We start from the raw sequence: 23,939 nt of genomic DNA, 5'->3' as shown, positions 1-23,939 counted from the left end.
TAAGTGCATTGGGGCTGCCATATTTATGCACCTCTGCTATTGAAATGCGAATATTGAAAATGGTTAATTGAAATTGTTGAAACGGTTATCAGAAATTTTAAATAAAATAGTAAATTGTCAACAGAAAATGGCAAATGGTTAACAGAAAATGAACACTAGGCAAAGTTACTCATGGGCAATTCCACGGTAACAAAATGATGCTGAGACTCAGATTTTTCATTTTAAGTTAAACTTACAAAAACATATTTACTTGAAGAACAGTACAGATACAAAGTTTGGTAACTGTATGACGGCACAAACACCACAAACCATCATTCTGTTACCAAACTACATCTACACTGTTCTTCAAGTAAATATGTTTTGTACAATTTTCATTTGTTTATGGTTTGTAAAAAATTAAAATAAATAATTCTGCTACCTTGGAATTGCCCTCATTACATGTGCATGGTCACAGAAGCGCTTCTTCCTGGTTAGTTGTTCGCAAGATGAGTAACCTTGCCTGATACCTGAAAAGTTGCAATGGCTATAGGCTTTTAGCGGACTAATCTGCTCTTCTGATGTGCAGAACACCCTTATTCTAACCCTGCCAGTCATATTTGTGCCATGGCTCAGATGGGTCTCTGTGAGGAGTAGGTCAAAGGATGGTGAATTGTAACTGAGGTGATTCAGTTACCACACATGCATGATGAGTAGGCCTAACCTTGCCTGAGACCTGAAGAGTTGCATTGGCTCCCCGAGGCTTCAGCTTAGCAGGTCTATGCTTTTCTGGTGCGCAGGAGACCTGGGTTGGTTCGCACCCTGTGTGTTGGTTACACTAGTCTAAAATCAATGCAAAGAGAGCTGACATGGCTAGGATGTACTACTACATGGGGGTGCGGAGTTGCACTCCTGAAATTTGCATACAATTAAAATGGAAATTGAAAAGCGAAAATGCTTAATTAGGTAGTTGGGAAATTGGGACACTTGAAATTCCACTTTGCATTTGCGATTCTTTGTTTACCATTTGGCTTTTTCTGTTTACCATTTACCATTTTATTTAGAATTTATTTTTACAATTTCCAACCATTTTCTATTTTCATTTAAACTTTTCAATGTAATTGTGGCCTATTTAATGCACACTGATACGATAATAAAAATGTATCAAATGTTTGCATTTTCCCTCAGAATGGTGGGGTGGGATGTTGAAGAAACCTTCATATTAATGCAATATTTCTTCTAACATAGGGCTAACACTTTCCACAAGTTAATCTAGGTCTACTCTTGCAAACACAACAACATTCTGCCTTTTATTAGAGTGGAAATCATTTTTAATATGAACAAATTACTTTAAAGTTACATGGCAAAAAATAGTGTTTTTTTATTGAGGGTTTGGTTAATAACACATCTACAGACAAAGTTGAAGAGTCACACTTTATTTACAAAAATACTGAGAACCAAACAGTCCAGGGCGAGAAAGCAAGAGGGATAATTCCTACAACAGCAGCTAATGGCTCCGTGCTGTAGACTGAGGCACGTCTTAGGTGAATAAGCAAACAGTAAAACTTAGTTGTCTGAGCCATGACTTTAGCGTAAGTGTGTGTTGTTGTTGCTGCATTAGGCCTGTGTCCGGTAGTACAGTGGCAGTCTGGGCTTCAAGCAGCAGAACGGGACCGCTTACTTTCTGCGGACGGTTTTACCCTTCTTAGAGCTGTAATACATCAGAAAGACAGAGAAACAGAGTAAGACATCCAATGAAGAGACTATCCATGCCCATTTTTATCTACAAATAAAGACTTATGTTGACTTTAGTTGACTAAATTCACTTGAATCTAAATTACTTTACATAAAAGTGGAAACAAATGTGCAAGTTATGCTGTTCCATTGTTAATATGACATTGGTCTAACTGACAATCATCAACCACATCACATACAATTACATCAGACCACTCAAAACAAATCATGGAGTTTTCATGCTTATCCTTTATGACACACCATGCAGCTGCTGTGTGAGAACATTGATCTTTTGTGTAGGGTTTCTTATCTACATGTTTTATTATTTTTCTAGTATCATTTCTTTTTTACAAAAGAGGGGGGAAATATTTTGTATTAATAAAAGAGGCCTATGAGAGATTGGGAATAGTTAGGCTAACTGTCTGTGAGCTGTGTATGTGTCAGTATTGACTCCCCAACTTCCAAGGATAGAGAGTTTAGGAGACGAGGACATGTTGGAGACAATTGGCTATAGTTAGCGAGTTTCTGTCTCTTCTTTCAGTGGGAATGAACTCTAGACAGAATAACTTAGCTGTGGAAACACACCATTTCTAAAGACTTGATTAGGGAACTGGCTTTTAGGACATACGTTTTCTGTAACTCAATGATTGAGCGTCAGTCGGGTGTCCTATTCTATAGACAGCACCTTTATATCGCTCTGCAACTCTTTTAAAAATGACATGGTGGTGTCAGTATACCAGGTGTATTATCCTGTCTATAGCAGAGAATGTTCTCTTCAACCTGAATGAGTGAGATATAATCAATACTCAGTAATATTTCATTTTGTGTCTTCCATGGTGTCTTTTGTTGTCTCCTCGATCCATCCTTGAACCTTTTGCTCTGTTTCCATCACCTCCTGTGTGAATGTGCAACTTTTTCAAAAAAGTTTCAGACCATGCACCACGGTGGGCCAGGAGAGCCACCTGAGCTGTGACAACTGTCCAGCTCTACTTACAATTTACTCAGCTCTTCCACTCTCTTACGCAGGGTTGTGACCTGGAGGAGATATCAAAGCAGAGCTGTGTTCATATCTGAGAGGCCGTAACTGAGGCCACCAGGGGGATGGACAGACTCAGAGGCCCAATGTCATCCCTGATTTTACTCAGGTAAGACTTGGAATTTTCCAGTGTATCTTGCAATTATAATATATAACAGGGTGTCTTACATTAGCAATGTCTGTAAAAACCTACACTCTTAGAAAAAAGGCTTGCAATGGAGACAGCCAAATAACGTTTTTAGGTTCTAGATAGCATATTTGTTTCTAAGAGTGTAAGGAAAAACGGGTCATATTTTGAATGAGCTAGACCTTTTATGAGGTCATGGCTGATACCAGTACCACCCATACTGCCACAGTGTAATGTGTCATGTCCAGACGTATCTGCTCTAAGAACAGAGCCCGTCATAATACCAACTCAGCTCTTGAGTAGACTTAACATAAACAGCCCATAATTCTTTCAGATGTGCATTGTCCTGTATGTGGTATCACTGGGATAATGTACAGTATATTTCTATTTTCTTTAACCAGGACATCGGATACATACCTCATACTTCTGCCTCTTCAGCCTCTCCATGTTATCAAACTTCTCAGACTCCAGCGTCTTCATCCATTCATGCAGCTCCTTTGCCTTCTCCCTAGAGCAGAGCAAGCAGGATGACTTGGTGAGTTAATGTACAAATTCTCTGAGGAGAGTCCTTACTCATATCTGTGGTTGAATACTTAATTCTGATTGGCTGAAGGGTGTTCTTAGAGTGTGCATTCATTTCAGATAACGGGACAGTTGCAAAAGTTTTGTACAGCTTGGCTATACCCGCTATAGGCCCATTTAGCCTCGCCAAAACAACACACTACACACAAAGTATTGTACATAAAGTAAAGCCCAAGTCTTTTACTTGTACTGGGAATTTCCCAGTCTCTTACTTCAGTTTTTCTTCATTCAGATGGTCGATGTTCAGGACCTTGCGTCTGCCTGTCAGGATCTTCTTCTTCTTCTCTCTCTCAGTTTCCTTCTTCCCACCTCTCTTTGAGTCAGCCTGTTACAAATGAATGGCAGCGGTTACAAGATCGAGCCGACATGTACACAAATGCTTTATTGTGAATTATATGTTATATACTAGTAATTTATCTTTTATAAATTCATCCTGTGAAGACCGGTTAGTTACTGGTCACCTTCTGCAGATGGCTGCTGTAGTTGGAGCCCATGCTGGACAGGGCAGACTTCTTCTTCGCATCCTCATCAGCCTTCTTCTTGGCATCTGCCTCCTCCCTCTTCAGCCTCTCCTCCTGTTTTAGAGATCACAGCACAACGTCAGTATGTGTGTTGTAAGGACATGTCCCATATTGACAGAACGCTGATAGTTGAGGACAACCCAGAGGGGAAAGTAGTGGTACTGGTAGAGGACACAAACCTCACGTCTCGCCGCGCGCTCCTTCTCCTTCTCACTACGGATCCTGTTCTGCTCGGCCCTCTCAGCCCTACGCTTCTCCTGCAGACACACACACACACACACGGTTGGTTGTTATACCTTTGGCCACCAGTGGGCCAACATCTTATCGTTTTGTCAGGGTTGTATTGACTAGGAACTAAATGTAAGCAAACAGGGATGGACTACCTGAACTTGTACAAAAAGAAAAACTTGTTTTAATTTACGACCTTGTTTATATTTCCAAATACACCCTATTTTCAAATACGACCTATGTGTATGCAGAGTGATGTAATTTACAAATTCTCACTCACAATTCTTTCTTTGAGGGCGATGAGCTCTTCCTCCTCCTTCTTTCTATGTTCAAAGTGTGCATCAATCAGGCCCTGCAGCTCAACAAGATCCTTGTTCTGACGTTTCTTATGAATGTCCTGTAATGTTGGAAAATAGATCCACTTGTTAAGTACATGAAGAGTTCAAAGCTGCAATATGTAACTTTTTGGGGCGACCTGACCAAATTCAGATAGAAAGATGTGTTGTAGATCTGTCATTCTCATTGAAAGCAAGTCTAAGAAGCGATGGATCTGTTCTGTGTGTGCTATTTCTATGCTTCCCGTTCTTAAGTTTCGTTTTTTACTTTCGGTTTTGTACACCAGCTGCAAATACAATATTTTTGGTATGGAAAATATATTTCACAGTAGTTTAGATGGTACAATGATTCTTTATGCTAAACTTGCTTGTTTGGTCACATACACTGAAATTAGGTGAACTATTAGAATTTTAGCAACAAGGAAATGGTGGAGCGATTTCTGCATCTTTAATTCCAAAACGCTATATATCCATTTTCAGAAATGTTGATAAATCAGCTTTTATTGTTTAAAGAAATTTTGAAAGAGATTGGTGTTTTTTCACTATCTAATCATGGCATAGGGTTGTTCAATTACAGATATGTATTTGTTTAAAATCTATCACTTGATGGATTCATTTCAAAGACAAATAATCATGTTTTTTTATCAAATGCTATATATGCGCCTCACTGTCAGAGAAAAAAGTACTACTGCTAGGTTTTACTCAGTCAAATGTAACAAATAACTACATTTTGTATAATATGTACAAATTATACTATTGTCACATCAATATTACATTTTTTTAAAGATAATAATTCAATACAGAACTGTATGTAAAACATTTACATTTGACATTTTAGTCATTTAGCAGATGCTCTTATCCAGAGTGACTAAAGATAGCTATGTGAGACAACCACATATCACAGTCAAATATATAAGATACGAACATTCCAATCCAGCTAAACAATGGATATATAGCAATTTGCATAGAACCCCATTTTGTTCCACATCTAAATCTGAGAACAGTAATATTTTACATACACATGAAGGTATCCATAAGCAAACATTTTTATGAGAAAAACCCCCACAAATATAGCGTTTTGGAAATAAAATGTCGTCATCTCTGACATTAGCCCTGGTATTTATCCAGCCAGCTGTCTCCAGATGGTCATGATGTATGAAGGACTATAGCTACTTACATCAAAGTCAACTTTCTCGCCATCAGGAATCTTTGGTGCCCTGAGAAGTGTCAATATAAAAATACAGTGAATCTATGTCAAATTTAAAGCATAAAAATAAATAACGTTTATTTTTACGCATGTAATAAAAGTGTAATAATGTGATTTATTAAAAGGGTTATATAATGTAATAATGTTAGTGGTAATGCAAAATTGTAAGAGAGCAGAGAACTGAAAGGGAATTTCAAAATATATATTTTTTTTTTGTTTACTGCCACTAGTTTGTTTTCTGTTGCTTATGTGTTATGCTGTTTCTTGTTTGTATTCAAATATATGCACATATTTATAATTTGATATGATGTTGACCTAAAACAAGGACAATGAAATAATAATAATAAGAAGAAGAAGATATATCTGAATAAATACATTTCTGGTGTGCTAGGCCGATGTAAAATAAGACAGCTGAACGTTTTGACTATCACAGTTAAGAATATAGTATTTTTCAACGAGAGATTGAAATGGAATTGGGAATAGGAATGCAGTCTTTCTATGCAGTCATATATTTCTAGATATAAATGTGTACAATGAAATGAGGGGTTACGTGAAAAGATGACTTACTTGAACTGTGGCCTGGTGGCTGTATATTAAGAAATGAAGAGACAAGTACATGTTATTGGGTTAGAAATGCACACATCAGCATAAAAAGCAGATGAGTAATTCTCAGGCAAAAAAAGATTCAGGCATTACTTGGATGTTTTTACATTAAATGGAAAATAATGGGTCTGCAGGTAGATATTCCTAATTGTAGCCTGGCTTTTAATTTGAGGTAGTCAATGTTCGTTAGTGATTTGAAAATCAAAAGAAAAATAACCACAAACTGACAGAAATCTAAATCTCACATATTTACTTAACATAAAAAACTTTGCACACACAGTTGGAGAATGTAAACTTGTTTTATATGTGCAGGATTTAATTCTAAAGTGTGGTCTTGTTTTAGAATAAGGAAAGTCCACTTGTATATTTAATGACAATATTAAACTGAAAATATAACTCCTTAAAGACAGGCAAAGTGTTTTACTTTAAAAGAGAAATGGTTTAACTGTGTAATGTTGATGGCTTGACCCCCACACAATTTCCACAGCAAGACAACACATATGTCATTGTTAGAAGATGGACTTTGAAGTTATCGACTTGTTATTTCTCTTGTTATGTGTATGGTACATACCATGCTAATATCGAGTGGTTATTAGCAAGGAGGGTTGAACAGTGGGGTCATTGCAGGGTTAAGCAAATGTTAGCATTTCATATTCTTTCATCCTTTTTCTTAACCCCCCCTCCAAACTATACCATTTATAATGGATTTTTTTTATCCTATCAGTTCTTAATATTCATTTTGTTTAGAGTCGGCCAATTTCGCAGTGCTCCTTGATCTGACAGACAGGCATTACATAACAGACATTCCCCCAATATAGTGAGACCTCAGACCTGGGATATGGACAATATAAAGGCAGTCCTGTATACCGACCAGAGTGACACAGATAATTCATCTTTAATCAACGTATCTTCCTCTTCAATGACCTCTGCATGCAGAAAGCAATGAAAATAAAAGCTAAAGCACTTCTACCTCTTCCTCTATCACTACCTCTTCAACTACCTCTTCAACTACCTTTTCAACTACCTCTTCAACTACCTTTTCAACTACCTCTTCAACTACCTCTTCAACTACGTCCTCTGCTACGGCTACACAACATGCCTTGAGTAACCAGGGAGAGGAAGGGGGGTGGATAGGTTAATGAATGGAAGCATGAGAAAGAGGGTGTGTTCTTTAGAGAAAGAGGAAAGTAGTTCATGGTCGTGACCACCAGGTGGCACTGCATGAGGCAGAGACAAAAGCAAGCAGGAGAAAGAGTTAAGTTGTCAATGACTAGATCTGCAGAGGCAATACTAGACATATCATAGCCTCTTATCCCTCTTCTTAGGGTGGCAGGTAGCATAGCATTGGGCCAGTAACCGAAAGGTCGCTGGTTCGAATACCCGAGCCGACAAGGTGAAACATCTCCTGATGTGCCCTTGAGCAAGGCACTTAACACTAATTTGCTCCAGTGGCGCCGTACTACTATGGCTGACCCTGTAAAACAACACATTTCACTGCACCCATCCGGTGTATGTGACAATAAAAACATAATCTTATGAACAGGGACCTGATGAAGTGAAGCGTTTGAATGAGGAGATAGCATTAGTCTGATCAAGTGAGGTAGCATTAGTCTGATGAAGTGAGGCGTTTGAATGAGGAGATAGCATTAGTCTGATCAAGTGAGGTAGCATTAGTCTGATGAAGTGAGGCGTTTGAATGAGGAGGTAGCATTATTCTGATGAAGTGAGGCATTTGAATGAGGAGGTAGCATTATTCTGATGAAGTGAGGTAGCATTATTCTGATGAAGTGAGGTAGCATTATTCTGATGAAGTGAGGCGTTTGAATGAGGAGGTAGCATTATTCTGATGAAGTGAGGTAGCATTATTCTGATGAAGTGAGGTAGCATTATTCTGATGAAGTGAGGCGTTTGAATGAGGAGGTAGCATTATTCTGATGAAGTGAGGCGTTTGAATGAGGAGGTAGCATTATTCTGATGAAGTGAGGCGTTTGAATGAGGAGATAGCATTAGTCTGATCAAGTGAGGTAGCATTAGTCTGATCAAGTGAGGCGTTTGAATGAGGAGGTAGCATTATTCTGATGAAGTGAGGCATTTGAATGAGGAGGTAGCATTATTCTGATGAAGTGAGGTAGCATTATTCTGATGAAGTGAGGTAGCATTATTCTGATGAAGTGAGGCGTTTGAATGAGGAGGTAGCATTATTCTGATGAAGTGAGGCGTTTGAATGAGGAGGTAGCATTAGTCTGATGAAGTGAGGCGTTTGAATGAGGAGGTAGCATTATTCTGATGAAGTGAGGCGTTTGAATGAGGAGGTAGCATTAGTCTGATGAAGTGAGGTAGCATTAGTCTGATGAAGTGAGACATTTGAATGAGGAGGTAGCATTATTCTGATGAAGTGAGGAGGCATTAGTCTGATGAAGTAAGGCGTTTGAATGAGGAGGTAGCATTATTCTGATGAAGTGAGGTAGCATTAGCGTTATCCAACATGCTACGAGCTACATGAAGATCCAATGAGTTGAACGCACATTCTCAAACACACTGAAGATCAAGAGCGAAACAATGACAAATTAGTATAGATGACATGACCGTCTTCGTAGTCTGAGCATCATTGTTTTTTTACCTTCTCCCTCGCCTCCATGGAGAGTTTTGTTTTTTTCGGAGAAAGAAAGCAGTAAAACAATAGTGTTACCAAAAGAACCCGGCTGTACCCAATATATCAGTTTATAATATTTAGTATATATAATATACTGTAAATATGGGTACAGTAGGGATCCGTTGTATGCGTACACAATACAGTCCTCCATAGCTAATCAAATGGTACCAAGTTCACAGACTTTTGAGCAGACAAAACATTTCATGGCCTGGTAGTATAATAGGCTTGAATCATCTACCTTCATAATGAGGAGACACGTTATGTATTTGTATTCAGACAGAATATGGACAGACTAGGAGGACAGTATTACTGGGAAAGGTCTACAGAGTTGCAGGGACCTGTTGCTAACAGACTAATAGATGTATGTGGTCTGACATTTAGAAAATAATTTAAAGGTATGCTTTAATTCATTCTAATTTTTGATGCATAGGATTAATTTACCGCATGGCCTGTTATCAACATTGGCTTCTGAAACCTTCCTGAAACTGGAAGTTCACCTTTACAGATTGAAAAGATCCCTAAATCATGGCTTTCTCCAAATTCACAGTATCATAAACAAAGTCAATACATGCTGTTGTGCTGTAGAGGGCAGTATTGAACACAACTTGAACTCCAAGGAGGGAAGCCAAGTTTGTCCATTGCATTGAACTATTCTGCATAGAGGACTGAAATCAGTTAGACGTTGTTTCAAAAACATACAGAATGATTCAGCATACGATTGAACAATTACTGATTTAAAATGACTATGATAATGACAAGAGACAATAATGATACCTAGCAATAATAAAGTAATAATGTTACTTACCTTCGCTGTGAAAGGATAGAAAAAGATATTGCACGTTTATTCAGGCAGTCAAAACAACATGATGCATGGGAAATCTGGATGAGGTAATTGTGAGGATGAAAACGAATGTTACCAATACTTACACTTCCTCTGTGTCAGACATGTTGACAGTGGACTTTGCACCTGAGGTACAAGGGAAGAAAGAGAGACACTTTCACTAAGACACCAAGGAGGCAACGCTCAAGTCACTAGCAGTATTTACAGCATGGGGTTATGGTCCCGGGCTCTAAAATGTATTCTCCCTTTACCAGAACCCAACCCTAATGGAATAACATTTCACCAACATTTTTTGAGAAATTGTGTTACAGGAACAATGTGCAGGATTTATAAAGGGCATGCTTTTGAATCACAACCTTTTGAGAAAAGACTGAAATTCAACACACTCACAATTCTGCTTCTCAGACGATAAATGGGACCCCCATACACATATTTATGTCTCCTTTCTCCCCTCCCCTCCCCTCCCTCTCCCCTCCCCTCCCCTGGCCCTCAAGTTAACTTAATCTCTTGGTCAAATTCCATGCCTCAACATAGGTGCTAGGAAACGCCTATCTTTAGAAACATGATGCCCTAGTTCTTTATCAACATTTTCAAGGCATTCTGTCACTTATAGGCCAATTTTAGTAGGCTACCTCCCACTGGGCACACAATTTCAATTAAATTACGTTGAACCAACGTGGAATCGACGTTGAATTGACGTCTGTATACAGTGGGCTTTTGCTTCTGATTTAGTTTTGCAACTTATTGTTATCTTGTCAGACAAAGTATCATAATATGATGAAAAGTATGCATTTTGAATTGATTAGCATACATTACCAGGATGTTTACATTGCATTAGCCTTTGCATTTGTAAAGGCTACCCTGGAGGCCTCCTCGCACATCATGACTATTCCCAAACAGACAGCTGCAAATGTCTCTGAGAAACATGTCCAGGATCCGATTTCCAAAGCACAGATCAGGTTCTTTCTCTTGGAATAGTATCAGTAATTCTAATTTAATTTCCTTATGCGGACTTCTCCCTCACATATGCATTTCAGCCACTTTTCTCTGATTCCATGGTGACATATTAACTTGTTATAGATGAAAAACAAAAATGGGGTAAAGCGGAATAATGAAAGTACATCACACTGTTTGATAATCTAAAAGATGGAAAGTCAAAGGTTGTTTCTTGAAATCCCAATCCTATTCTGATACCTATACATTTCTGGCTTGATTTCACAAATCAGGCTATAGTTCAATGGGCACTGTAACGATAGTAGTGTCTATGTGTTTATCCTAAGTATGGAAAGCTTAATGTACCACCATGTTATCCTAGTTCACGGGGATCCTGGATAACATAAACTAACAAATGTCACACCTTTCTCTCTATGAGACTGTCTCCAACTTTGCTGCGACATACACTCAAACATATCTATTCACCAGATATCTGTCCAGCTATCTGTTTACCATCTCACAAAAGACCAGTATAGTGCTAGCAATACTGTTCCCAACCCTAACATTGAGGTAGCTTTGAGCATATCTTTAGATTCCCTCATTTTAGCCTTACCTGTTACTTAAACCGTTGGATCAGCTCCACAACATAGCTACAAGTTTTAGAGGGCCATTTGTAAATCCCAGGCTTACGATAGGCAGTTGGAGCCAGGCCTCACCCCAGGGACTTTGTAGCACCCAAGGCCCTTTCACCGCTTAAGTCACTTTTACCGCTTAATCCATCAACAGCTACCAGCACATAGCAGATACTACAACAAGAACAACAACACCATACTTTCACACCTATACGAGCATTTCATCACACAAAACATTGACACTTGTCTCAAGTCATTCTACATGTCCAGTGGCTTTCAAGAATGATGTTCTAAGAAAATTCCACCTATTCAATGTAGCCTACCGTAACTCCAAATGTCAAAGCAAAAAGAGACACCCACCCTCTACTGATCAAGTCAAGATAGAAGCTTTTATAGAAACCTGTATGTTCCCTTCACCTGTCCCTATCCCCCTGGGTGGGTCCTTCTCACCCTTGACCTCAAAACGGAGCAGCCGACTGTTTTAAAGCCTGAGTGTTTTAACACAGTGGCAGTGATTTTGCACGTGTCGATTTAGCTGTTCTTGAAAGGAGACAGCTAGGGGGGCCCTGAGCTCTTAACATTGCACTTGATCTTAATCTTTCTATCTCTCTCTCACTCTCTCCTTCTCTTATTCTACCCACTCACTCACTCACTCACTCACTCACTCACTCACTCACTCACTCACTCACTCACTCACTCACTCACTCACTCACTCACTCTCTCTCTCTTCCTTCCAACCCCTCTCACTCTCACACTCTCTCTCTCTCTCTTACCTCAGAAAAGCGTACAGAAGAAATGAGCTCCCTGGTGGCCGAGACTGGCTGTAAGGTTCTGCAGAATTACCACCCTGATTATGTCCTTCTGTTATAGTGACACTTGATCCACGGGGGGTCCCTATTGGCCAAGGAGCCGTAAGAGGCGAGGCCGCGGGGGGGATGTCTCGAAGTCTTAGACCCGGCACTCAATAAGGAGATGGATGGATTGTGGGGTAGGGAGGGAGGCCTTAAGTTGGGAGAGGGACAGCTAAGATACCCCTGTTGCTATATTTGCCGTCATGTTAGGCAAGCAAAAATAACTTAAAAGTTAAACAAGACAGGAACGTCAGTGAGGCAATCAGATGGTGGACTTGTTTCTTTTCCACGGGACAGGGAGCTTAGATAGATACATAAACATAATGTATGTCAATGGCCCGATCAAAGGAGGACAGGATCTGTGGACAGTCTGTGTAACTGTTACTGTACTCAACCCTTGACATTATTTGCTGAATCAACTATCAAGGTCTTCAGCAGTTTTAAAATAGTCTTTTGACTGACCTGTCGGTCTAATTCAACTTCATAAACAGGCTATGATGGTAAGATATGTGTCGGTGTCCATTTCTTGTATATTGTATTATATTCACACCAGGGCAAGAACTACCTGTCATGCTGAGAATGTTTCTAATTTGCTAGCTTCACCAGCACCTTACAGAATTGCAAAAATATGAATTGTCCTCATCTCCTGTGTCATGGGTGCTTGATTGGACTGGTTTAGTACTTGCCTAGTTAAATAAAGGTTAAATAAAATAAAAAAAAGTAGGTGGACCATTTTTCTACTCTACCCAACAGCTTTAATTGGCAAACAATTTGATCAGAATTGGTAGAGCTAAACTTCCTGTGCTGGTTGAGATGGCTCAGGCTCTCCTGCAGGGGGCGCCACTCTGAAATAGTATTTTTCAGAGGAGCATCTGGTCGCGGTAGCGAGGGGTGGTGATATCTAAAGTGCTGTGGCCACCCCCTGCCTGGCGGACGGTCGCAGCTAGCGCACTGTCACGACGGAGCACATTCTGAGCAAAAGGCTCAGGTTATATTTTTGGACTGCCATGGAGACTGGCCCTTCCATATGTAGGAAGGGTGTATAGTTGTGCTCAACATGAGCCTCCCGCTCTGACAATCCGGGCCGGGACAAGCAGGCAGCAGCCGGCCGACCCCCAAGTAGCAGTCACACAGGTAAACACACTGCAATTACGATTTTATACTTTTCGAGACAGCTCGTAGTAACGTGTTTATGCTATTGACAAGGGGGGGGGGGGGTTTAGAGCTTTTACAGCCAGCCCCCAAAAGTTTGTACTCTATACTGTAGCCATTGTGGCTAAAGCTATCTGACCAAAGGGATTTTCAATGTAATGTCAAAGCGTCATCAAATTGGGAAGTGGGGCTTAGAGACGGGCATGCACACTGTTGCATGTGTTTTAATATATTTAGTGTGTTGCGTTCCAGGTATCAAAACTGGATCGAGATATCATAATGCTTAAATCAATAATGGTTTATGTTCTGATATTCCTGCAAGTATATGTTAACCTATGAACTTATGAAAACACAGGGTGTTAGCATGTTAACTGTTGAAATACAAGCTTGTACTGAGTGTTTTAAGTTGAATGTTTTTTTGTTTTTCTCATTGTAAGGGGACTCCCCTGTCGGGAGTGTGTTGGTTAACGGTAAGAAGCATAACTTGGTAAGCTCAATTATGTTATATTTTTAGATCTTTACTGATTATGTGATTAACTCATAAACTAACTGCATGTGCATGTTTTTTAGGGGTTGGGAGATGGTGGACACCAAAAAGCCATTGTGATGCATGGTTTTATTGCTAGGCTATTATTACCCTTTCCTCTTTTGAACTTGCATCTTGGAGGTGCTCCAAATGCCTAACCTACAAGAGCCTTAAAAGGATGACCTCCTCTCATGTTGCAGGTCCAGTCTGTCTTACTGTTGCAGAGTGGGCCCTTTAAAACATGATCAGTGGTGGACTGCATTTGAGTTAGACTAGTAGAGGCCAAAAACATACAAACCTACATGGAAAAACCATTTAAGTGAAAGACGGAATGCTGCGAGAGAACTATAATATCCTGATTTGTAGGCCTATCACATTCCTTTAAAATCTAAATACAACTATCAAGGTTTAAACTTTTAAAGGTTTACAGGCATCAAGGTTTAAATAGATATGAGTCAAAATCTTCCAATTATAGAATGTGTTTACTGTGCATAAAAAAACCTCACATCACAATGACCACTAGTGACATCACTGGGGTCAAATGCTCAATGTTCACTTTCACTCTTAGTTAATTCTTGAACCTGTAGGTTGCAGGCCAAGTGTGTCTGCCAGTCAGACCTCACAGTGTCAAAGCAAAAGTATCTAACTGCACTGTAGTTTATAAAAGTTTGAAAAGGTGGATTTGCATAGGTCACTTAATTACTGCTCATGTTCAGTATACCCACAGGCACAAATGTCAGATTGCAGTACAGTGATTGGACCCATATATGCTCTCAGGTTCTAGATGATATGCATAAGCTGCACCTTAGGTACCTTCTCATCAGTGATTTACTGTCACCGTGATGCACCCTGCCTATACAGGACAGAACCAAGCCTTATAGAAGGGAGCAGGTGATTGGCTGCCCTCCTCTCTGCTCTCAGCCTAAAATTAGGACAAGGAACCTTCCAGTATCAGCTGTGAGGCCTTAATTGCAGGGAGTGTTAAATTTGACTGCCCTCCTTCGCTTTCCACTTCACTTCGTCTCCAAGTTTTCCCTTTGTCCACTGCAGATAGCGTTTGTCGGGCTGCTTAAAATTGACAGATAAAAGCGCTAATAAAAAACAAACGTCATTGTATACAATACTTTATTTCATGTAAGAGAAAAAAATGAAGGTTTAATAACAAGAAAAGCAGAAATGACAATGATGGGTCTTTTAAGATTAAAATGTTACATTGGTAACATAAATAGGGTGGTGGAAAACTCCAGTGTGCAGCACTGAAAACAGAATCATGGTTAAATAGCAGGATAAAATGTTACTATGTGTGAGATAAAGTGTTATTAATACAACAGACACAATCAATGTTCTGTAACCAGGTGATTCAGTTACCGCAAAATCATTTGGCATTTCAATGCAATATTTTATGAATGCACAAAAAAAGATGACTCGCTTAAAAGCTTAGAGAATATGCTGCACCCAGTGTAGCCTAGCGTTTAAAGACATTTTACATTTTCCTGTGTTTTATACTGTATATATTTCCACACTATGAGGTTGGAGTAATACTGTGAAAATTATGATAATGCCCTTTTAGTGTAAGAGCGGTTTGAAAAGGCAGTCTGAAATTTCAGCCTGTTTTGGTGGGATGGAGTTTTGGTCTGCCTAGGTGGTAAATGAGTTAATATACCAATAAGAAAGAGTTCCAAACCTCTCTGCCATTAACAGCTCATTTTCAGTTTTCCTCTCCCACTCGGACCCCTCCCAGACAGTCCTAGCTAAATTCTTGCTTGAGATATTGCTCTTGGCTAAGAAGCTATTTATTTATTTTTGACCATTTTAATTGACAACAATCACAGTAAGGTACTTAATTGTTACCCAGAAATGATTTAATATTGATATAAAAACGGCCGCATTGTTCCTTTAACACTATATTCAGAAGATGTTTGGATAATCTTGGGGCTCAAACAACAGCCAGAAGAAATATAAAATATAAACATGATATTACAATTAACGGGCTCAGTGATCAAACTTCCCAAACCAGAACAATTTACATGAGTTACCATTTCAAATTCAAAGCTTAGGTTTTGGTTTTATGTCACTTTCTGCATAATTTCCAACATACATGTGCGGTACATGTAACTGCATTCACCTAATGTTTGTCAATGGCATAAAATGAAAGGGAAAAAAGTAAAAGTAAGTAAAAAAACATTCATATATACATACACATATGTGAAAGATACTTTTGACAAGTAAGCCAATACAAGTCTGAAGATTAAATTGAACTGGGGAGCTCAAAGTGAGTCCACAGAACAAAACAAAGCAACAACTAACCATTGAAGAAGTTCTCAAAAGTTACCTACTGAATGCGGTAGGAAAGGTATAAACTGTGAATTATATTGTTTTCATAACAGGTGCTACTGCCGGATATCCTCACAGGGTTTGCTGACAAGGTGGCCAAAGTTGTTGAAGTCCATACCATCTTGAATAGAAAGTCTTTGCCACCAACATTTGTATTTCAATATTCACCATGGTATAGGTCTGAAAAAGAAAGAAAAAAGTAGTCAGATGTGTTTGTTTACCAATTATGTGTTGATGATTTTCTTGATGGTCATTGAATAGTTCAGCCACTGATCTATACCATGGGCCAAGGTGGGGGTGGAGAGCAGCTGTAAGGAGAAGTTGAATTGATTGAACACTGCCCCTCTTCCTTTAAAACAATCATTGATCATTGATAACCAAATAAATATGCCTCACACTGTCCTGTATTTTTTTCAGGGGGTTAAACTGCTCATGGCTGCCAGTTATAGCAATGTCAATGAACCAGGCCTGCTTTTCCAGCAGTACCCTCCAGCTCTACTGCCCAAGCCTGGCAAGGAAAATGCTAGACTCCAGAAACTACTCAAGAAAACAGAGAAAAAAATCAAGAAAAAAGCCGCCCCTGAGACCGCAAAGACACCTGTCCCTTTCCGCTCAAGCCTCTCTCCTGTGAATGAAGCAAGCCCTGACTTGGAGCACAGTGACCACTCAACCCCTCCCAAAACTCCAGAGGCATCCTTCTACACACAGCACCCCAGATTTGCTGTCAGGCCAATCTATCGGCATGTGGCATCCCCTTACCCGCAGCAACGAGGAGCCACCTTTGGTGGAACAGCAAGGTTCGCCCCACAGCTGTATGCTGCTCCAGCCCCCACCTTCCCCCAGTATGTGGCCCCACTCTACACATTTACTCCAACACCCCTGTCAGCCGTTCCAGGGCCAGCCTTGCATGAATTGGCACCCAAGACGCCTGTGCAAACGTCCTCTGTGCCTGACGTGACAACGACAGCTGCTGCTCAAATTGCTCCTCCAGTCACTGCTTCAGTACCTCATCCACTCAGTGCTCCAGTTGCTCCTGTCACAGTCACTCCTGTTGCCACACAACCTACTCTGCGAATAGCCCCAGTAGTAATACACCGCAAAAGTCCAAGTCCACGTTTTAAAGCTACCGAAGCTACACTAAAAGCGCCCAAACCGATGTTTGATGTCCCTCAAATTAGGGTCTATACTGCATCTATGTCCCCCCTCCAAGATTATACTGGATCAAAGACATCCACTGCAGACGCATTATCTCTGAGTATAACACCCACATCAGAAATCACAAGAGCTACAACACCAACAGCTGAAATCAAAAGGAGTGCAACACCTACATCCGGGGTAAAAAGAGGTTTAACACCGACACCTGGACTCCAAAGGAGTGCAGCGCCTACATCTGAAGTGAAAAGAGCTAAAACACCAACTCATGATTTTTTAACACCAAGAACTCCTTTAGGTCGCCCTAAGACACCCTCATTTCATGTGTCCCGTGCCAAAACACCTGTTTTTGAAATATCAAGAACCAACCCACTTTTATTCGCTGTATCACCCATTACTACAGAGGCACAGATATCTAACACACCAACACCTGGTACTAATGTTGCCAGTCAGTCTTTGTCTGACCCTTCAAAATCACCTTCAACTATTCTAGGTGAAAGAACTCTGAATGGGGAAGTGACGTCGAAAGAGACTCCCACAGCTAAATCACCTCCTCAGAACACTTCGAAACCAGAGGCTCCTCGACACGAAAATCCTGAAGTTGAGTCTGCCAGACCAAAGACCCCTACAGATCTATTAGGCTATCAAAGACCCAAGACTCCAACAAGTGTTGCACCCACATTTGGGTACCAAAGGCCCAAGACTCCAACAGATGTCACACCGAAATCTGCTGCACCCTCATATGGGTACCAAAGACCCAAGACTCCAACAATTGTCACACTAAAGCCTACAGCACCCACAGATGGGTACCAAAGATCCAAGACGCCAACAAAAGAAACATCAAAACCTACAGCACCCTCAGATGGGTATCCAAGGCCCAAGACTCCCACCAACGAAGGGCATAAACCTATGACTCCAACAATTGAGTATCAAAGACCACAACCACCAGCAGGGTATCAAAGACCAAAGACTCCCACAGCTGGGGTATCATCTATAGGATTTCAAAGGCCCAAGACACCAACATATGTGGATCCTAAACCAACCCATACCTATTATGGGTTGACTCCTGCTGCATATGTTGCCCATGGTGGAATCCAAAGTTTTTCACCTTTATTTGGAATATCCAGGTCTAAGACGCCGACTCAAGAGGAATCTAAATCCCCAACACAAGAGTTAGAAGCATCTAAAACACCTACCCAAGAGTTACCTGTAAAATCACATCCTTTGCCCGAGGTGTCAAACCAGGAAGTATCCTCCAAAGAACTGGAAAAAACTATTTCAAGTGAGGCCATAGTATCCACGACAGTAGTTAAGCTTCCGCTTCCAACCATTGTTGTTACACAAGCTGAAGAGGTCTCAGAAACAAGAGTATCCACAGCTGTGACCAGCAAAATATCAACTCCTGTTGCTGAAATGCCAAAGGTTAAAACTGTGGCAAATACAAGACCATGGGCTAAATCTCCAACACCAGAGGTTAAAACCCCAGTGAAGACACCAACTTATGGAGTTTACCCAAAACCCAAGACACCCACCCCAGAAACCCAACGCAAGACAATACCGCCTTTCTCAAAAACAGAATCTCCTGTGGCTAAAGCCAGTGTGGTGCAACAGAAAGAGTTGAAGGAATCAACAGAGCCTAAAATGCCAACCAAAGCAAACTCTGAGGCTAAACCAGTAGGGACAAAGCCAACCAATTCTTCTCCACTTGCAAAGAATGCATCTCCTGAGAAGCTTTTGTTGCCGGCTAAACCAAAGAATAACCAGGAAGCCAAACCTGAAACGGTGGTATCAGCTCCAACCACACCATTGACAGAGAAGAAGGAAGAGAGGAAAGACTCTTTCCCAGCAGCTGAACCTCTTCTTAAAGTGATCCAAAAGCCAAAGGGCATGATGAAGTCTAAACTCAGTGGTTGGTCACGGCTCAAGAAGCACATGGTAGTGGAAGAAGAACCACCTATGTTCGCAGACTCAGATCCTAAGAAAGAAACAGCGAAGGTGACTGAGCAGGAAGGAGGTGAAGCGAAAAAGGATGAAACGGTGTCATTTAAAGACATGGTGGCAGCCGTGACGGCTGACGATCCTCCCAAGGCAGCGAAGAAGTGGGATTCTCTTCTCTTCGATATGTTCTCCACTAAAGAGAAGATTATGCAGGTAATTGAAGCCAGCAAAAGTGAGGAGGAGAGAAAAGAGCAGCCAAAGGATGCAGAGAAAGAAATCCCATCCTTCGCCCATCGTCTGCCTGTTCTCCTTTTCAGCCCAAAGTTTGATGCCAAAAGGCTAAGAGAGGCTGCGTCAAGGCCACTTACAAAAATTTCAACAGTGTTTGAGATGGGTCTCATAGGGCGTAAAAATAAAGACGAGGAACCAAAAGACTTTAACAGAACAGCTAGAGGGTTCACTTGTCCTTAAACCATGTCTCTTTGGACTGGTAAAGATTAAACTGAGAAGAACATTTTGAAAAATTATATTGTTAAATGTTTTATGTGCACTGGTGTAGAAATGGTAGTCATAATGTACAGGTCCCATGTAATAGTCTCTCGGCTTGACACAGGATACAATATTTAAGACAGTCTCATAGAGAATGTGGTCTTAACTTTATACTTGATAAATGCACCATGTTGCATTTTGAGCACTGATTGTTTTGTCGTCTGACTATGTTTCGCATTTGTGTGAATGTCTCTTTCTCTGATAATATGAAAATATTACCTTGACAATCAGAGGATAAGGGAAAATGTTTTGTTATTTTAAAATAATTTAGACATCTCGTGAGATTAAAATGTACAAAGATTATGTAAATCTCTGAGTTAATTTTTTTGTCCACTGTTGAACCCTGATAGGACACTGAGATTCTTTTTCAGAAGGGGTCCTGAGACTGTAGTGTAATGTACTTACTTAGGTACACCACTTACTAAAAACGATAAACTCTCAGTTATAGTACATGTGTCTTGAAATCGCAGATGAGTGTAGAACCTATAGACTGTATTGATGCAGGTTTTGGGTATCTGAAGAAACTTGACTCCGGGGCATTTAGAGAAATGTTTCCAAAGAAGGATGAAAAGAAGAGGAGAGGATGAAAGTAGTAGTGAAGTAGGACTGTGTATTTCCCAAAATGGTGCTATTTACATAAGTCTTTCAAATAGACTTTAGATATTCAGGTGATACTTTTTCTTAGAATGTTTGAGTAGCCTGCAGATGCTTATAGCAGTCTCCTTCCCTTTTTTGGACTACAGGTCAGTGAGAGTGTTATTTGAGAAATAGGGTTGCTAACTCCTGTGGGGGACAAGTCAGCTCTATGAAGGATGTGTTTGACTGTTGGTGTGGGTGGATAAGAGGTCAGGGGAAGGGTTTGTGGGATATGGAAGGCAGTGACGACGGACGCTAAGACAAATGTATACAGGAAGTCCCTAAGGCCGAATCCTAACTGGAGATCCACGAATCTCCCATCGACATCAATGCAGGATTAACGTGAAAGTAAAATAGACTGAAATATCATGTTTCACACACAGTTTTCAAATACACAGCTTTCAAACGAGGGCCCCGGAAGGGTCAAGAGCTGAGAGTGACATTTGACCTTGAGTTTCTGTAGGTTCCTCAGCTTGTTGTTGGTGCTTTACGTTTTTCTTTCATGCATGTCTATATTAAAAATATGAAGAACATTGTCTGTTATTGACAGAGTGATGTTCAACTGCTTTGGAATCTGAGATTTTGCTGCATAAGTTTACAGTAAATGTTATTTTCTATATATTTTTGATAAAACAGAAAATAAAAAAGTTTGATTATAACATTTTTTATGTTGGTTAATGTTTGACATAGAAAGTTCATCTTGAGCTACAGAATTAAATAGAGAGAATTAATTCTCTATAATGCGCAGATCAAGGGCTATTGATAGAAGTCATGCTATTTAATTGTAGCTGGTATTTTGTAGATTTAAATGTTTTATTTTTATCCGCAGGACCAGCAGAATAAAAAGGTGTTTTTTTGCCTAAGAGAATACGAGTTATTATTGGACTATTATGGTATTCACACTAATGTTTTAAAATGTATAATTGTTGTCTAAACCCAGTCATCTCACCTGCTTTTCCATTGGTGTATTCATCCATATTTTCATCATCATCATCAACAGGAATCTTCTCATATTTGCCATGAGCAGTCATCACAAATTTGTACTTTTTACCAGATGCATTGCCCTGAAAAGCATAGACTGATTTAGAACAGTGAGAATTTGCCACAGTATATTATACACTAAGTTTGAAACAGAATATTGAAATACTGTACGTTTGTATTGATGTGTGTGTGTGCATGCATGTGTGTGTGTGTGTGTGAGCACACTCACCTTTGCCACTGCTCCTGAAATCCCAGGGGATGTTTCTCCAATGATCTCCCACATGTTCTTTTTCTGCATCACGTCACCAGCTTTTACATCCTGGGGAATAAACAGCACCAAAAAGCAACTCTTCAAATGCTTTCTGGAGTTTTATATAAAATGTTTTTTGGAGCCATGCAAGATAAGCAACCTTTGTGGCTTTGGTTCTGAACCACAGGAGGTTGGTTGTACCTTAATTGGGGAGAACGGGCTCATGGTAATGGCTGGAGCATACGTCAAACACATGGTTAATTGCCACTCCATTCGAGCCATTGTTATGAGCCGTCAGCAGCCCCCACTGTTCTGAACCTCCACAATAGAACTCTACGCCCCACTAGATGGCAGCCTTGAATAAGGCACACATCACTGATTCTCTGCATGCCTGGTGCACAGCTGTACTACAAACACTTACATGTAGAACAGTTCAGAAGGAAAATGGGAGGAAAGGGAAAGAGAGTGAAAAGAGCAGTTACTTTAAGAAGGGAAGACGTGAAGACAGTTGAAATAACACGAATGAGGAATGAAAGTAAAGGAAGTAGATACACAGATGCTATATTTTGATGAAGATGATTCAGTCTCTCTAAAGGGGATGAGACACCCCGTGTGACTTCTTACTACATTGTTGAACCAAAAGCCACTTCTGTGAAGGTGATGCCAGTGCTAGAGAATAGTGACGGAGAAGAGGTTGGCGGTAATGTATGAAACTAGTGAAATGCAGAGCCACATACAGTAAATGTATACCCATATACACTATATACTGTACACGACTGTTCTGAGCGAAACTTACAGCTGGTCTTGAGGGGGAGCTCCTGTTGGTGCCATCTGGGTTCCCCTTCACCCACTGGGTGATCATGTCCGCCACGCCCACCTTCAGACTCTCAGCATCCTGCTGGCACACACACACACACACATATTTCCACTCAGGCGCTCAACAAGACAGTTCCATTCCTTAGGCATTCCTTATTTTCTTGTGACAGACTGTTACAGATAACAGCACAGACACAAGATTTGGGTACAGAGATTAGGCAGCTCTATTTTCATCCTTAAGCGTGACTCCCAGGTTATACACCATTAGGCTACAGATGTAGGATCTTAATTTGATCATCCTGTTGCAGGGGAACTTTCCAGGAAATGTTTAACTTGCAGTGTATTTGAGGTTTAAAAAGGTTTTTGAAGTTTGTAATTTCGAAAAATGTATCAGCCCCTACAATAATGCCCATTAATTATAATCCACATAATAATTCACATTTCCTGTTGCTGCAGGATTATTTTCCTGCTGTAACAAACTGGCTCAAATTAAGATCCTACATCTGTAGTGCAAGACTGATACTCTGTGGCTGCATCCTCCAGACTGCCATGAAACTTCTCCCCTGTAATTTACTCTCCATTGTCCTCTATCAACTTCTTTCAAACTAGCCTGTCTGGTCCATCAGCCTTTAGGTTTGTTTTCTTTAGGGATACTCCTGCGGTGAAAGCCGTTAGCAGGTTAGCAGCTACTGCTACAGATGTAGGATCTTAATTTGATCGCCCTGTTGCAGGATAACTTTCCAGCAATGCAGGAAATGTAAAATGTGTAGTATATTTGAGGTTTAAAAAGGCTTCTGAAGTTTGTAATTTCTACTTTGACATTTCAGACTTGATTTTCCCTTATGAAAAAATGTATCAGCCCCTACAATAATGTCCATTAATTTTAATCGACATAATAACTCACATTTCCTGTTGCTGCAATTTTTTTTCCTGCTGTAGCAACCTGGCTCAAATTAGGATCCTACATCTGTACATGCTATGGAATACCCGGGATGGGGGGGAAACCACACATTTGTGGTAGAGTTAAAGTAAACAACAGCCATAAGGGCCTCAGATCTATACCGCTGTGGCTCACATGCTGTTTGTTATTCCTCTCGCCCCGGGGTCAAGCTGCCATGCCTTTCTGGTTATTTCAAAGAACCCTGGCCTGCACACGATGAATGGGATAGAGTAATTAAAAACATCGGGGAGAGGGGGCTGTGACAAAGGTGTGAGATCACAACCATACAATAGCATGGAGAGTAGCATTGGGACAGATATAATTAGACATTGCACAATGTGTAAATGTCTTTTGAAAGAGCTAGGTAGATTTCTGTGTCTCTAGTCTACAGTATAACTCCAGGCAG

At 40.3% G+C, this 23,939-nt stretch overlaps 3 protein-coding genes across 5 annotated transcripts in view; 1 reads left to right on the top strand and 2 right to left on the bottom strand.

Moving 5' to 3' along the window:
• Positions 1-1,395: 1,395 nt before the first annotated feature.
• Positions 1,396-12,258, bottom strand: LOC120051763 (troponin T, fast skeletal muscle isoforms-like). Of its 2 annotated transcripts, XM_038998651.1 has the most exons (13): positions 12,182-12,258; positions 9,930-9,969; positions 9,808-9,812; positions 8,970-8,981; positions 6,314-6,332; positions 5,717-5,756; positions 4,485-4,601; positions 4,156-4,233; positions 3,917-4,030; positions 3,668-3,780; positions 3,291-3,381; positions 2,705-2,745; positions 1,396-1,687 (listed from the first exon to the last, which is right to left on the bottom strand). In XM_038998651.1, the coding sequence occupies exons 2-13, from the start codon at positions 9,947-9,949 to the stop codon at positions 1,654-1,656; spliced, it is 684 nt and encodes a 227-aa protein (XP_038854579.1). In that variant the 5' UTR covers positions 9,950-9,969; positions 12,182-12,258; the 3' UTR covers positions 1,396-1,653. The 2 variants fall into 2 exon arrangements, with proteins under 2 accessions (XP_038854579.1, XP_038854580.1); XM_038998652.1 differs by lacking the exon at positions 8,970-8,981.
• Positions 12,259-15,045: 2,787 nt separating this feature from the next.
• The window catches only part of LOC120052391 (non-muscle caldesmon-like), a 46,077-nt gene continuing 37,183 nt past the window's right edge, over positions 15,046-23,939 (bottom strand). The window contains exons 10-13 of one of the 2 annotated variants that reach the window (XM_038999265.1): positions 22,574-22,675; positions 21,757-21,846; positions 21,496-21,610; positions 15,046-16,451 (exon numbers count right to left, since the gene is read on the bottom strand). In XM_038999265.1, coding sequence (XP_038855193.1) covers positions 16,429-16,451; positions 21,496-21,610; positions 21,757-21,846; positions 22,574-22,675 — 330 coding nt within the window. In that variant the 3' untranslated portion in view covers positions 15,046-16,428. The remainder of the gene's footprint in view (positions 16,452-21,495; positions 21,611-21,756; positions 21,847-22,573; positions 22,676-23,939) is intronic. The other variant, XM_038999266.1, reaches the window with a different exon arrangement.
• Positions 16,704-21,414, top strand: LOC120052390 (proline-rich extensin-like protein EPR1). Its single transcript, XM_038999264.1, has one exon. The coding sequence runs from the start codon at positions 16,704-16,706 to the stop codon at positions 19,830-19,832; it is 3,129 nt and encodes a 1,042-aa protein (XP_038855192.1). The 3' UTR covers positions 19,833-21,414.

Source organism: Salvelinus namaycush, chromosome 8 (assembly GCF_016432855.1).
Source record: "Salvelinus namaycush isolate Seneca chromosome 8, SaNama_1.0, whole genome shotgun sequence".
NCBI lineage: Eukaryota > Metazoa > Chordata > Actinopteri > Salmoniformes > Salmonidae > Salvelinus > Salvelinus namaycush.
Note: the sequence above shows the minus strand (reverse complement) of the source record. Positions and strands in the feature narration are given on the sequence as shown.